At 38.4% G+C, this 15,079-nt stretch overlaps 1 protein-coding gene across 1 annotated transcript; it reads left to right on the plus strand.

Annotated features, from left to right (window-relative positions):
- Positions 1–13,522: 13,522 nt before the first annotated feature.
- LOC307167871 (olfactory receptor 52E8-like) lies at positions 13,523–14,485 on the plus strand (the record flags this gene model as incomplete). Its single annotated transcript, XM_079887177.1, has 1 exon — positions 13,523–14,485. One exon carries the CDS (start codon positions 13,523–13,525, stop codon positions 14,483–14,485), a length of 963 nt encoding a protein of 320 aa, XP_079743303.1.
- Between the last annotated feature and the right edge of the window lie 594 nt (positions 14,486–15,079).

The following is a 15,079-nucleotide window of genomic DNA, read 5'->3' on the forward strand; positions in this document are numbered from 1 at the left end:
GTTATGCTGACGATACTCAGCTGTATATTTCTTCAAAACCTAACAAAACTTATCAATTCATAAAATTAACGGAATGCATAGCAGATATAAAAAATTGGATGACTCGTAATTTCCTACTTCTAAATTCTGAAAAAACAGAGTTTCTAATTATTGGACAAAAAACTTCCTCACGTAATAACCTAGAATACTGTCTAACACTTGATGGCTGCTCTGTTAAGTCTTCGTCGTCGGTTAGGAACCTGGGTGTGCTCTTTGATACCAATCTTTCATTTGAAAGTCACGTGTCTAGTATTTGTAAAACTGCATTTTTCCATCTTAAAAATATATCTAAATTACGCCATATGCTCTCATTGACAAATGCGGAACAATTAGTTCATGCGTTCATGACCTCAAGGCTAGATTATTGCAATGCTCTACTGGGTGGTTGCCCTGCACGTTTAATAAACAAACTACAGCTGGTTCAAAACGCAGCAGCTCGAGTTCTTACCAGAACCAGGAAGTATGACCATATTAGCCCGGTTCTGTCAAAACTGCATTGGCTCCCATTTAAACATCGCATAAATTTTAAAATATTGCTGATTACTTACAAAGCACTAAATGGTTTAGCTCCGCAGTACTTGAGCAAGCTCTTAAGTCAAGTCAAGTCAAGTCATCTTCATTTATATAGCGCTTTTAACAACGTAGATTGTTTCAAAGCAGCTTCACAGAGATAAGCGTATAATTCAAGGTAACAGAGATCGTTTTGGCTTTATAGCAGAGTTAAGTTATTTTCCATCTAAAGTTAGTTTTGATTGATTTGCTTCCGTCGCAACGATCATTTGTTATTAAATTAGGGGCCGCTAAGACGACACCATTCCCTCTACACAGACTTTAAACGCGAACCTGTGAGAAACGCTGATGGCGTTCACATGCGCATTTAGAATGGGTTCTATAGTTATGTGCGTTTGAAAATACGCAGGTTTGGAATTCCCTACAAGCCAAGCCTAAACAAAGTACTTGTCTTTCCTTATAAATTTTGATAAAGAATTTTATTTTATTTTGTTGCTTTGGGGTAGGAACGCGAAACGAATTTCCCGACAACGCCTTATCTGTAGAGTGGTAGAGGGATCCTCCATAGGGAGAGACTAGTTGGCACTTCAGCACTGCGTTGTCATCGGTCCAGGCGAAGGTCCTTCGTCAGATCTGGATACGGCCTGGATCCGGCAGGCTGCAGGAAAACCTCGGGATAAACACAGACACTAAAATTAGCGTAGATGCCATTCTTCTCATGATGTAACGAGTACATCAGGATTTTTGGGAAGTGTTCCCGGTTCCGGCTGACCTAATCTATGCAGCCTAACATTAAATTATAGAAGTCTATAATGTATTATGTGAATGCTAGGTCAAAGAGATGTGTCTTTAATCTGGCTTTGAACTGACAGAGTGTGTCTGCTTCCCGGACAATGGTAGGAAGACTGTTCCAGAGTTTTGGTGCTAAATAGGAGAAGGATCTACCGCCAGCAGTCGATTTTGATATTCTAGGTATTATCAACTGGCCGGAATTTTGAGATCGCAATAGACGTGACGGACTATAATGCGTTAAGAGCTCGCTCAAGTACTGCGGAGCTAAACCATTTAGTGCTTTGTAAGTAATCAGCAATATTTTAAAATTTATGCGATGTTTAATAGGGAGCCAATGCAGTTTTGACAGAACTGGGCTAATATGGTCATACTTCCTGGTTCTGGTAAGAACTCGAGCTGCTGCGTTTTGAACCAGCTGTAGTTTGTTTATTAAACGTGCAGGGCAACCACCCAGTAGAGCATTGCAATAATCTAGCCTTGAGGTCATGAACGCATGAACTAATTGTTCCGCATTTGTCAATGAGAGCATATGGCGTAATTTAGATATATTTTTAAGATGGAAAAATGCAGTTTTACAGATACTAGACACGTGACTTTCAAATGAAAGATTGGTATCAAAGAGCACACCCAGGTTCCTAACCGACGACGAAGACTTAACAGAGCAGCCATCAAGTGTTAGACAGTATTCTAGGTTATTACGTGAGGAAGTTTTTTGTCCAATAATTAGAAACTCTGTTTTTTCAGAATTTAGAAGTAGGAAATTACGAGTCATCCAATTTTTTATATCTGCTATGCATTCCGTTAATTTTATGAATTGATAAGTTTCGTTAGGTTTTGAAGAAATATACAGCTGAGTATCGTCAGCATAACAGTGAAAGCTAATTCCATGTTTCCTAATGATATCTCCTAATGGTAGCATGTACAGAGTGAACAGCAGCGGTCCTAGTACTGAGCCTTGTGGTACGCCATACTGAACTTGTGATCGATGAGACATCTCTTCATTTACTGCTACAAACTGATAACGGTCAGATAAGTATGATTTAAACCATGCTAGTGCATTTCCCGTAATGCCAACATAATGTTCTAATCTATTTAAAAGAATGTTGTGGTCAATGGTGTCAAACGCAGCACTAAGATCGAGTAACACTAATAGCGAGATACAACCACGATCGGATGATAAGAGCAAATCATTTGTGACTCTAACGAGAGCTGTCTCGGTACTATGGTACGGTCTAAATCCTGACTGGAAATCCTCGCAGATATCATTTCTTTCAAGAAAGGAACACAGTTGTGAGGATACTGCCTTTTCTAATATCTTTGACAGAAAAGGTAGATTCGAGATCGGCCTGTAATTGACTAATTCTGTAGGATCAAGTTGCGTTTTTTTAACAAGCGGTTTAATCATAGCCAGCTTAAAGTTTTTTGGTACGTATCCTAGAGACAAAGATGAATTAATGATATTAAGAAGAGGATCTAGGACCTCTGGAAGCATCTCTTTCAGTAGCTTAGTTGGTATAGGGTCTAACATACATGTTGTCGATTTAGATGATTTAATGAGTTTAGTAAATTCTTCCTCTCCTATAGCAACGAATGAATCAAATTTTTCCTCAGGGAGGCTACAATGCACTGCCTGATGCGATACTGTAGTAGACGGTTGCATAGTTATAATTTTGTCCCTGATATTATCAATCTTATAAGTGAAGAAGTTCATAAAATCATTACTGCTGTGTTGCTTGGAAACTTCTGGGCTTGAAGCTTTATTTTTCGTTAGTTTAGCCACCGTTTCAAATAAATACCTAGGATTATGTTTATTTTCTTCTAATAGGGTTGAAAAATAAGCAGATCTAGCCGCTTTTAAAGCCTCTCTGTAAGTAATTGAGCTCTCCTTCCATGAAATGCAAAATACCTCTAGTTTTGTTTTCTTCCAGTTGCGCTCCATTTTCTTAACGCATTATAGTCCTTCACGTCTATTGCGATCTCAAAATTCCGGCCAGTTGATAATACCTAGAATATCAAAATCGACTGCTGGCGGTAGATCCTTCTCCTATTTAGCACCAAAACTCTGGAACAGTCTTCCTACCATTGTCCGGGAAGCAGACACACTCTGTCAGTTCAAAGCCAGATTAAAGACACATCTCTTTGACCTAGCATTCACATAATACATTATAGACTTCTATAATTTAATGTTAGGCTGCATAGATTAGGTCAGCCGGAACCGGGAACACTTCCCATAAATCCTGATGTACTCGTTACATCATGAGAAGAATGGCATCTACGCTAATTTTAGTGTCTGTGTTTATCCCGAGGTTTTCCTGCAGCCTGCCGGATCCAGGCCGTATCCAGATCTGACGAAGGACCTTCGCCTGGACCTGATGACAACGCAGTGCTGAAGTGCCAACTAGTCTCTCCCTATGGAGGATCCCTCTACCACTCTACAGATAAGGCGTTGTCGGGAAATTCGTTTCGCGTTCCTACCCCAAAGCAACAAAATAAAATAAAATTCTTTATCAAAATTTATAAGGAAAGACAAGTACTTTGTTTAGGCTTGGCTTGTAGGGAATTCCAAACCTGCGTATTTTCAAACGCACATAACTATAGAACCCACTCTAAATGCGCATGTGAACGCCATCAGCGTTTCTCACAGGTTCGCGTTTAAAGTCTGTGTAGAGGGAATGGTGTCGTCTTAGCGGCCCCTAATTTAATAACAAATGATCGTTGCGACGGAAGCAAATCAATCAAAACTAACTTTAGATGGAAAATAACTTAACTCTGCTATAAAGCCAAAACAATCTCTGTTACCTTAAATTATACGCTTATTTCTGTGAAGCTGCTTTGAAACAATCTACGTTGTTAAAAGCGCTATATAAATGAAGATGACTTGACTTGACTTGACTTATTAAGACAGTGACTTGCCGCCACCTACTGGCAGTTTTAGTTTCACTTTTAAAGTACCCTTTAATTAGAACGTTAAAGTCCCTGTAAAGTCAAAATTAAGTATGTGTTCTGAGTTTGTCACACCACAGAAAAATGTGTTATTAGCCACCCAGCCAAATTTGAATGATAAAAAAAGCAGCCAAGTAAATAAAATCTTGAAAAAATTAGCAGTGGTCTCTGCTCTCAAACGCTGGGGGCGTGACCGCTGGCTCCTAGTGATGTATGTCTCGAGACCGGTCTTGGTCTCGAGACCACTTTTACGTGGTCTCGGTCTTGTCACGGCCTTGACGGTCTTTGGTCTTGGTCTTGTCTTGATCTCGAACCTCTCGGTCTTGTCTAGGTCTCGCTGTCTCAGACCGACATAGTGGTTGGGGGATTTAGCAATACAATACTAAAATATCCACGACGACACAACGTTCGATAATGCAACATTATTATCCGCAACGGAACGGATTGAAGCGCGCGTCCGAGTCAAGACAGTGCTGCGTGTGCGCGAGCCACGAGAAAACACTTTATCCGCGCCACTGATCGCAGCGGCAACGAGCACTTTGATCACTTGATTTAAAAAACACATATCAGTGACATGATGGGTTTTAAAGGAGAACTCGGCAACTCTAGCGAACTCTAGTCACTTCTTCGCTGATTTTCCCTTTTGTTGTCGCATGTTTTCCCCACGAGCTCCCCCTACAGCTGTGGGGGGGCGTATATTTCACAACACGGACGTAAAAAACTCACTTGCGGCAGCCTCCTCCCCCTCTCTACCGCTGCTCATGTGCATTTGTTATGATCGGAGCAAGCCAACTGTATCGTGTGGAGCTATGTCTACCGAGGTGGGTAATCTGGTAATACATCATACATGCATGTGTGTTTATGTCGAATTGCCGTAAAGCAATTCGTGTTTCGCGCTCGCGCTCGTTCTCGTTCTCGCTTCTCACGAGACTTCCAATTTCTGTCTTACCGGGACGGCAGTCCCCAAGTTGCAAGGTTGGTTTTCCACCTGGGAACGCTGGGGGGAGCAGGGAAAGTCATCAATATCACCAGAATAGGTTGTTTAACCATCCAAATGATTTCTAGACAGTTTTATTAAAGGTGGTATCAGCGATTTCAGGCCCAAACATAAATGATCACATTCATCTAATATTTCGCTAGCTGCACGCCCCATAAGCATGCTGTCAAAAAATCGCGTCTCTCTAGGTAGCCTAGGCTCTGAGATCTGCACACAAAAACAGTTGGTATCAACATCACTCAAAACCAAAATAAATAGTGTTCCAACCAATCATCGACAGGGGTGGGTGTTGTGAGGTTTTGCACTCGTGCACGGCTGCCTATGACGGCTACACGCGAAAACCTCACAACACCCGCCCCTGTCGGTGATTGGTTGGAACACTATTTGTTTGGGTTTTGATTGTTTGGCCAAACAGACTGAAAACAGCTGTTTTTGTTTGCAGATCTCAGAGCCTAGGCTACCTAGAGAGACGCGTTTTTTTGACAGCATGCTTATGGGGCGTGCAGCTAGCGAAATATTAGATGAATGTGATCATTTATGTTTGGGCCTGAAATCGCTGATACCACCTTTAAGTTAAAAAAGTTACCAAGTTCTCCTTTAACTTCATTCAGGAGATTTTGGGTAACTGCACAACTGACAGATGCCTTTGAGCGCACCGCCAACGGTGTGTGTGTGTGTGTGTGTGTAACCATAGCGACAAAACGACCAACTTTCGGATCCTGCACTTAAGCCTATAATTTTGTTTTTAAAAATTTAATTATGTATTTAAAAGTTGCAGAATGGATTAATTTGGAGACTCCGAAATCGGCAGAGATAGGCAGGCATTTGCTTAGATGAATTTGTGTCTTTGATATCTGTGTGTGTGTGTGTGTGTTGTTTGATTACAGTATTGTATTTAAGATGGTGTTAGACTAAATAAATGGTCTTTTAAATATCATCTGCATATCTCCGTTGTGTTGACTAAACATTAGGCCTAATCCAAGTTTATAATTGTGTATCTTTAATTTGATGTTACAATTTCATCTACAAATTAAGTATAATTTCAATTGGTTACATATTTCTCATTTTTAGACAGTTATTGGAGGAGCAAGATGGTGTTGGAGGTGTTTGATGTTTTGTCAGATGAAGTCAAGTCAAGTCATCTTCATTTATATAGCGCTTTTAACAATGTAGATTGTCTCAAAGCAGCTTTACAGAGATAAGCGTATAATTTAAGGCAACAGAGATTGTTTCGGCTGTACAGCAGAGTTAAGTTATTTCCATCTAAAGTTAGTTTTAATTGATTTGCTTCCGTCGCAATGATCATTTGTTATTAAATTAGGGGCCGCTAAGACGACACCATTCTCTCTACACAGACTTTAAATGCGAACCTGTGAGAAACACTGATGGCGTTCACATGCGCATTTAGAATGGGTTCTATAGTTATGTGCGTTTGAATATACGCAGGTTTGGAATTCCCTACAAGCCAAGCCTAAACAGAATACTTGTCTTTCCTTATAAATTTTGATAAGGAATTTTATTTTATTTGTTGCTTTGGGGTAGGACCGCGAGACGAATTTTCCCGACAACGCCTTATCTGTAGAGTGGTAGTGGGATCCTCCATAGGGAGAGACTAGTTGGCACTTCAGCACTGCGTTGTCATCGGTCCAGGCGAAGGTCCTTCGTCAGATCTGGATACGGCCTGGATCCGGCAGGCTGCGGGAAAACCTCGGGATAAACACAGACACTAAAATTAGCGTAGATGCCATTCTTCTCATGATGTAACGAGTACATCAGGATTTTTGGGAAGTGTTCCCGGTTCCGGCTGACCTACTATATGCAGCCTAACATTAAATTATAGAAGTCTATAATGTATTATGTGAAAGCTAGGTCAAAGAGATGTGTCTTTAATCTGGCTTTGAACTGACAGAGTGTGTCTGCTTCCCGGACAATGGTAGGAAGACTGTTCCAGAGTTTTGGTGCTAAATAGGAAAAGGATCTACCGCCAGCAGTCGATTTTGATATTCTAGGTATTATCAACTGGCCGGAATTTTGAGATCGTAGTAGACGTGACGGACTATAATGCGTTAAGAGCTCGCTCAAGTACTGCGGAGCTAAACCATTCAGTGCTTTGTAAGTAATCAGCAATATTTTAAAATTGATGCGATGTTTAATAGGGAGCCAATGCAGTTTTGACAGAACTGGGCTAATATGGTCATACTTCCTGGTTCTGGTAAGAACTCGAGCTGCTGCGTTTTGAACCAGCTGTAGTTTGTTTATTAAGCGTGCAGGGCAACCACCCAGTAGAGCATTACAATAATCTAGCCTTGAGGTCATGAACGCATGAACTAACTGTTCCGCATTTGTCAATGAGAGCATATGGCGTAATTTAGATATATTTTTAAGATGGAAAAATGCAGTTTAACATATACTAGACACGTGACTTTCAAATGAAAGATTGGTATCAAAGAGCACACCCAGGTTCCTAACCGACGACGAAGACTTAACAGAGCAGCCATCAAGTGTTAGACAGTATTCTAGATTATTACGTGAGGAAGTTTTTTGTCCAATAATTAGAAACTCTGTTTTTTCAGAATTCAGAAGTAGGAAATTACAAGTCATCCAATTTTTTATATCCGCTATGCATTCCGTTAATTTTGTGAATTGGTAAGTTTCGTTAGGTTTTGAAGAAATATAGAGCTGAGTATCATCGGCATAACAGTGAAAGCTAATGCCATGTTTCCTAATGATATCTCCTAAGGGTAGCATGTACAGAGTGAACAGCAGCGGTCCTAGTACTGAGCCTTGTGGTACGCCATACTGAACTTGTGATCGATGAGACATCTCATCATTTACTGCTACAAATTGATAACGGTCAGATAAGTATGATTTAAACCATGCTAGTGCATTTCCCGTAATGCCAACATAATGTTCTAATCTATTTAAAAGAACGTTGTGGTCGATGGTGTCAAATGCAGCACTAAGATCGAGTAACACTAATAGCGAGATACAACCACGATCGGATGATAAGAGCAAATCATTTGTGACTCTAACGAGAGCTGTTTCGGTACTATGGTACGGTCTAAATCCTGACTGTAAATCCTCGCAGATATCATTTCTTTCAAGAAAGGAACACAGTTGTGAGGATACCGCCTTTTCTAATATCTTTGACAGAAAAGGTAGATTCGAGATCGGCCTGTAATTGACTAATTCTGAAGGATCAAGTTGCGTTTTTTTAACAAGCGGTTTAATCATAGCCAGCTTAAAGTTTTTTGGTCCGTATCCTAGAGACAAAGACGAATTAATGATATTAAGAAGAGGATCTATGACCTCTGGAAGTATTTCTTTCAGTAGCTTAGTCGGTATAGGGTCTAACATACATGTTGTAGATTTAGATGATTTAATGAGTTTAGTAAATTCTTCCTCTCCTATAGCAACGAATGAATCAAATTTTTCCTCAGGGAGACTACAATGCACTGCCTGATGTGATACTGTAGTAGACGGTTGCATAGTTATAATTTTGTCCCTGATATTATCAATCTTATAAGTGAAGAAGTTCATAAAGTCATTACTGCTGTGTTGCTTGGAAACTTCGGTGCTTGAAGCTTTATTTTTCGTTAGTTTAGCCACCGTTTCAAATAAATACCTAGGATTATGTTTATTTTCTTCTAATAGGGTTGAAAAATAAGCAGATCTAGCAGCTTTTAAAGCCTCTCTGTAAGTAATTGAGCTCTCTTTCCATGAAATGCGAAATACCTCTAGTTTTGTTTTCTTCCAGTTGCGCTCCATTTTTCTGGCTGCTCTCTTAAGGGCCCGAGTGTGCTCGTTGTACCACGGCGTTGGACTTTTTTCTTTAATCTTCTTTAAGCGCAACGGAGCAACTGTGTCTAAAGTGCTGGAAAAGAGAGAGTTAAACGTTTCTGTTGTAATATCTAGTTCTTCTAAGCTATCTGAGATGCTGAGATGATGAAACTGTTTAGGAAGATTATTAATAAAGCAATCTTTAGTAGCAGAAGTGATAGGTCTCACATATTTGAAACACGGAGTCGGCTTTGCAGCCTTGGCTAAATGAAGTTTACACGAGACTAGATAATGATCTGAGATGTCATCGCTCTGCTGCAGAATTTCAACGGCATCCACATCTATTCCGTGTGATAATATTAGATCTAGAGTATGATTACGACGATGAGTAGGTCCTGACACGTGTTGTCTAACTCCAATTGAATTTACAATGTCTTTAAATGCCAATCCCAATGCATCTTTTTCATTATCGATGTGTATATTAAAATCACCAACAATTAGTACTTTATCTGCAGTCAATATTAATTCTGATAGAAAGTCCGCAAATTCTTTGATAAAGTCTGTATGGTGCCCTGGTGGCCTGTATACAGTAGCCAGCACAAATCTCAAACGTGATTTATCGTTTACACTATATATTTTTACATTAAGCACCAATGCTTCAAAAGAATTATATTTAAAACTTGATTTCTTAGTGGTTTTGAAACTATTACTATAAATTACAGCAACACCACCCCCTTTGCGTTTCAGACGAGGCTCATGTTTATAACAGTAATCTTGCGGGGTTGATTCATTTAAAGTAATGTAATCGTTTGGTTTTAGCCAGGTTTCTGTCAAACACAGCACATCTAGGTTATTATCTGAAATCATATCGTTAACAACGAGTGCTTTTGAAGTAAGCGATCGAATATTCAGCAACCCAAGCTTTAGCATTTGCTCATCTGTATTATAGCTGTTTTTTATTTGTTGAACATCAATTAAATTTTTAACCTTAGTTGGGTTTAAACGTTTTTTGGATTTCCAAATTCGGGGAACAGACACAGTCTCTATATGATGATAGCTAGGTGAAAGAGGCTCTATGTGATAGGATTTATCTGACCTTGGTGACGCGAGGCCGCTAGCAGACGGTCGGTTTAGCCAGTCTGTCTGCTTCCTGACCTGAGCCCCAGATTGTCATGTTTGAGCTCTAAGACTATGAGCCATATTACTAGAGAGAAGAGCAGCACCATCCCAGGAGGGATGAATACCATCTCTTTTCAACAGGTCAGGTTTGCCCCAAAAACTTTTCCAATTGTCTATGAATTCTATATTATTAGTATTACCAGTCAGTACCAGTCATGTCAGTCCTCAACAGTACACAAAAGTTAAGGGAGTCTCAATCCTCTAATAGTGCAGTAGCAGCCGTCATGCAATTGCTACACATAGGCCTGTTGATCTCACCCAGTCTGCAAAAACATTTACAGTGAGCTCACAGTCACACACATGACATGGTCTGTCTCTGTATAGTTCTGCTTGTGTAGTTGAAGTAATACCGTCTAATATGTATTGAATGTAGCCTAAACTGCGGCTGAACCCTAGTATGCTGCTGTTCTTGAATTCATATAAGTTATTGCTTAGCTTCAACACTAGTCTGTTTTTTTTTTCCTCCGGTCTCGACTTGGTCTCGGTTTTGGTCTCGACTTGGTCTCGGTTTTGGTCTCGACTTGGTCTTGGTCTTGACTTGGTCTGTCTTGGTCTTGGTCTTGGTCTCGATACCCTCTGGTCTTGGTAGTGTCTTGGTCTCGGTTTAGGCGGTCTTGACTACAAGTCTACTGGCTCCGCTGAAACCACGCCCACTCGCGGGAAAGTTGACAGTTGAAAGTTGACTCGACGAGGGATGAACGCCGAGGCGGGGAGATAGTCGGCTCGGCCCCATTCACCAGTAACAGCTGATTATCAGTGAATTCCAGTTGTCCCCGACTAAAGTTTATAAAACTATCCTGTGTAAAATGATCACTACAGAGGCGGGTGTTGGTGGTGATTCTCAGCTCTCTCCATCAAGGTGGCTCTTCACAATATTAATCCACCTCTTGTTGATATGATCGTTGTTCGTAAATTTAAATAAGGACAGTACACTTACAAGCAGGGTTCGAAATGAGGGGGGTCTGGGGGGGTCCCGGACCCTCCATAAGTCATTAGGGACCCCCCATAAGAATTTATTTTTGGATTTTGGGGGGTCCCCGACAAATATATTTTAACATTAAAAATGATTGTGAAAATTATAGGTCTTTAGTGACGTTTTATATTTATAACAGTAATTAATTTATTTCCTAGCGCGAGGCAGCGAGTGAGTTCCAGCGTCACAGATTGTTGTGGTGCTCCCGCAGACACGCACTGAGCTGAACGCGGCAAAACGAAACCTCACAAAGAGTGAAATCCTGAATGAAAATCCTGTAAGTGCTTCGATTATGTTCATATCTCCATAATTGCTTATAGTAAAATATTAGGAGTTCAACTTCCTATATCAAAAGTTGCATTAACTAGATACCCAGCGTAATGATTAGAAGAGTAGCCTACGTTTGTCAACGTTTCTTGCTAGCTGTATGAGTATGAAGCCAAATGATCTGCCAGCTAACAGCAGACTATGGAAGCTTGTTTCCGCCACAGAGTGAAAAATAAAAAAGGTAATTGCGACTTTTTAATCTCACAATTCTGACTTTTTTTTCTCACAATTGCGAGTTTACATCTCACAATTCTGACTTTTTATTTCAGATATAAAGTCGCAATTGCAGGTTATAAAGTCAGAACTGCGTGATATAAAGTCGCAATTGTGTGTTATTAAGTCAAAATTGCGTGATATAAAGTTGCGTGTTATAAAGTCAGAGTTATGAGATATAAACTCGCAATTGCGAGAAATATAGGCTACTTGAAATTCTGACTTTTTTTCTCAGAAATGCATGTTTATATTTCGCAATTCTCACTTTATAATACGCAATTGGGAGATATAAAGTCAGAATTGCATGATATAAAGTCACAATTGCGTGTTATAAAGTCAGAATTGCGTGATATAAAGTCGCAAATGCAATTACAAGAAAAAAAGTCAGAATTCTGACTTTATAATCTTGACGCAATTGCGACTTTATTTCACGCAGTTCTGACTTTATATCTCGCAATTCTGAGAAATAAAGTCAGAATTGCGAGATGTAGCCTAAACTCGCAATTGTGAGATAAAAAGTCGCAATTATCTTTTAAAATGTTTTATTCTGTGGCGGAAACAAGCTTCCATAGCAGACCTAGCAGCTAGACTAGTTATTCAAAGCTAGCATAACAACCTACTTGTCCAGTCAGTGATTACGAAAGATAACCAGGACTTAATTCAAGTCTGTGAGTTGATTAAAGTGAATGTGATTTGAGCATGAATGAGTATATACATGAGCGCTTGGTAAGCTATCTAGGAAGCTAATATTATTTTTCTTAATTCAGAATCCTGCATCATGTAGAGAAAAAGAGGGAAAAGAACTTTTAACTTGAGGTTTACCTGTTAGATTATAGCCACTTCTCCAGACACCACTACAATACTGGGCCTAGCCCAAACTATGAAAAACATCCCAAGACCATTATCCCACCTTCAACATTGGTCCATATAATTTTGCCTACAGTAAGGTAGTCTTCAGCATTTTTAATTATTTAATAATTCAATTTTAGGGGACCCCCCAAGAGTCCTAAGTCATTTCGAACCCTGCTTACAAGAGTACATTAGTATTGGTATACTTACTTCATAGAGTATTCTTAAAAATATACTTGAACTTTACTAAGGTATAGCCTACTTAATAAAATGATATAATATCCCTAATATCCCTTAATATCCCTTTTTATAAGGGATATACTGTGTATATAAAATGCATAAGTGAAACCCTGTGGCTGGTTCTATTCCAACATGGGAATAGTTTACAGACTCATGGGAACACGGCATAGTGTATTTAGAGACCATGATTTCATGTCACACTTTCATTTCACTCTTACATGTAAGAAAAATAATTATGATAGTTAAACAATAGTTATGATAGTTATCGAGAGCACAGGTTAATGCATGAAAGGCCTATGTAATTAAACATAACATCATATCTTGTATCTTTATCTTTATATAATGAAACATTCACTGAACATCTAACTTGTAAAGGTCAGCTTGATTTATTTTCTCTCTTCACAGCAACACAGTACAACAAAGAAGCCTCACAAATAAGGTAAAATTAAGTGTATTCTAATTCTTTCATAATGATAATAGATGAAAAGCACATTCACTCTGCATTTTAATTCATATTGTGAAAGTGAAATCACTAAATAAAATAATTGTGAGCAATACTGTAGAATTTTTTTTTTATTTATCACTTTCAAATGTAGCACAGCCTACTGGACATACATGGAAAAATGGTTTAGTTTTTATCTTTAGGCATTAATTCTTTTCTTTCTTTTTTTATGAACAGCATGAAGAATCTTTCTGCACAAAATATTTCATTCTCAGACTTCAATCTGATTGGTTTCTACAGCCTAGGAGAATGGAGGCCTTTATTATTTATCCCTTTCTTTCTTATGTTTTTATTGTCTATCACAGCAAATTCTATTCTCATATATTTAATCATATGTCAAAAGTCTCTTCATTCTCCTATGTATGTACTAATAGGTTTAATGGGTGTTGTAGACTTGTTCATGCCTGTATTTTTTGTACCTAACATGCTTCTTAGTTTTTTATTTAATTGGAATGAGATATCTCTAACAGGTTGTTTGATACAAATGTTTTGCGTTCATTTTGTTGGCTCATTTCAGTCCACTTTGCTTTTTTGGATGGCACTGGACCGTTACTTTGCAATATGCAAACCACTTTACTATCATAAATACATGGAAATCTCTAACTTTCTAAAGTTTATTGTTGTCCCATTATTTAGAAATGGACTTCTGAATATCACCATGGTCTCTCTGGCTGGAAAACTGTCATTTTGTTTAACAAATGTGATTGATCACTGTTTTTGTGAACACATGGCGGTGGTTCAGTTAGCATGTGGAGATATATCTATTAATAACTTAGTAGGACTTTTGTCTGCTTTCCTTATACCAACTGCAGATGTTATTCTCATTACTGCTTCCTATGCTGTGATTTTTACCTCTGTGTTTAAATCTGGGAAGGCCCACATGAAGGCCATAAACACCTGCATTACTCACATCATTGTTATGACATGTACTTTGATTTTTGCCCTGACTGCATTTATGTCATACAGAATAAGAAATAATTTTTCTACCAGTAGTCGTGTATTTGTGAGCACAATGTACGTACTTTTTCCAAGTTGTTTTAACCCAATTGTTTATGGAGTGAGAACAAAAGAAATAAGACAAAGGTTTATTCAGTTTATTAGAGAAGTAAAAGTCTTTCCTTTGCAAAGAAATCCAATTTAAAAAAAGATCAACAATATAATATGCTGATACTGGAACATTTTAAAAAGTGGTTTGTTAAAGCTATAGTTTAAAATGGCCATATAGGCCCTATTTGAAAACATGGGACTGAAAATATATAGTTAATAATAAACATACTGTAAACACTGATGGTAATTTACAATAATGATATCCTTGTTCACAATTTTTGAATCCAGAACTGAAAGAGTTACTGACAAATTCAATTAGCAAAAAAAAAAAAAAAAAAACAGCATTCTCCATCTCAAGCCTGTCTGATAAATCCTACTAAATAGAATAATATCTTTTTACTCCATTTATACTCTTTTCCTTGTAAGAGAAATACAACTAGTTACCTGTATGTTTTCTATTAGTGCCTACTTACTTGCAGTATACACACCTCTAAGAAGCCAATCTCTATGGAGTAAACAAAACTCACTACTAGAATATCGTAAAAATCAGGTATTCAACCATATAATCATTTTCAGTAATATAGGGTGTACCAAAGATTAGAATCTGTTATCTGTAATCATAATATGACATGTAAATTAAGCTTCATATACAGATTTGAGTTAAAAAAAATTATATATATATATATAT

This window comes from Squalius cephalus (assembly GCF_949319135.1).
Source record: "Squalius cephalus genome assembly, chromosome: 11".
NCBI classification, from domain to species: domain Eukaryota; kingdom Metazoa; phylum Chordata; class Actinopteri; order Cypriniformes; family Leuciscidae; genus Squalius; species Squalius cephalus.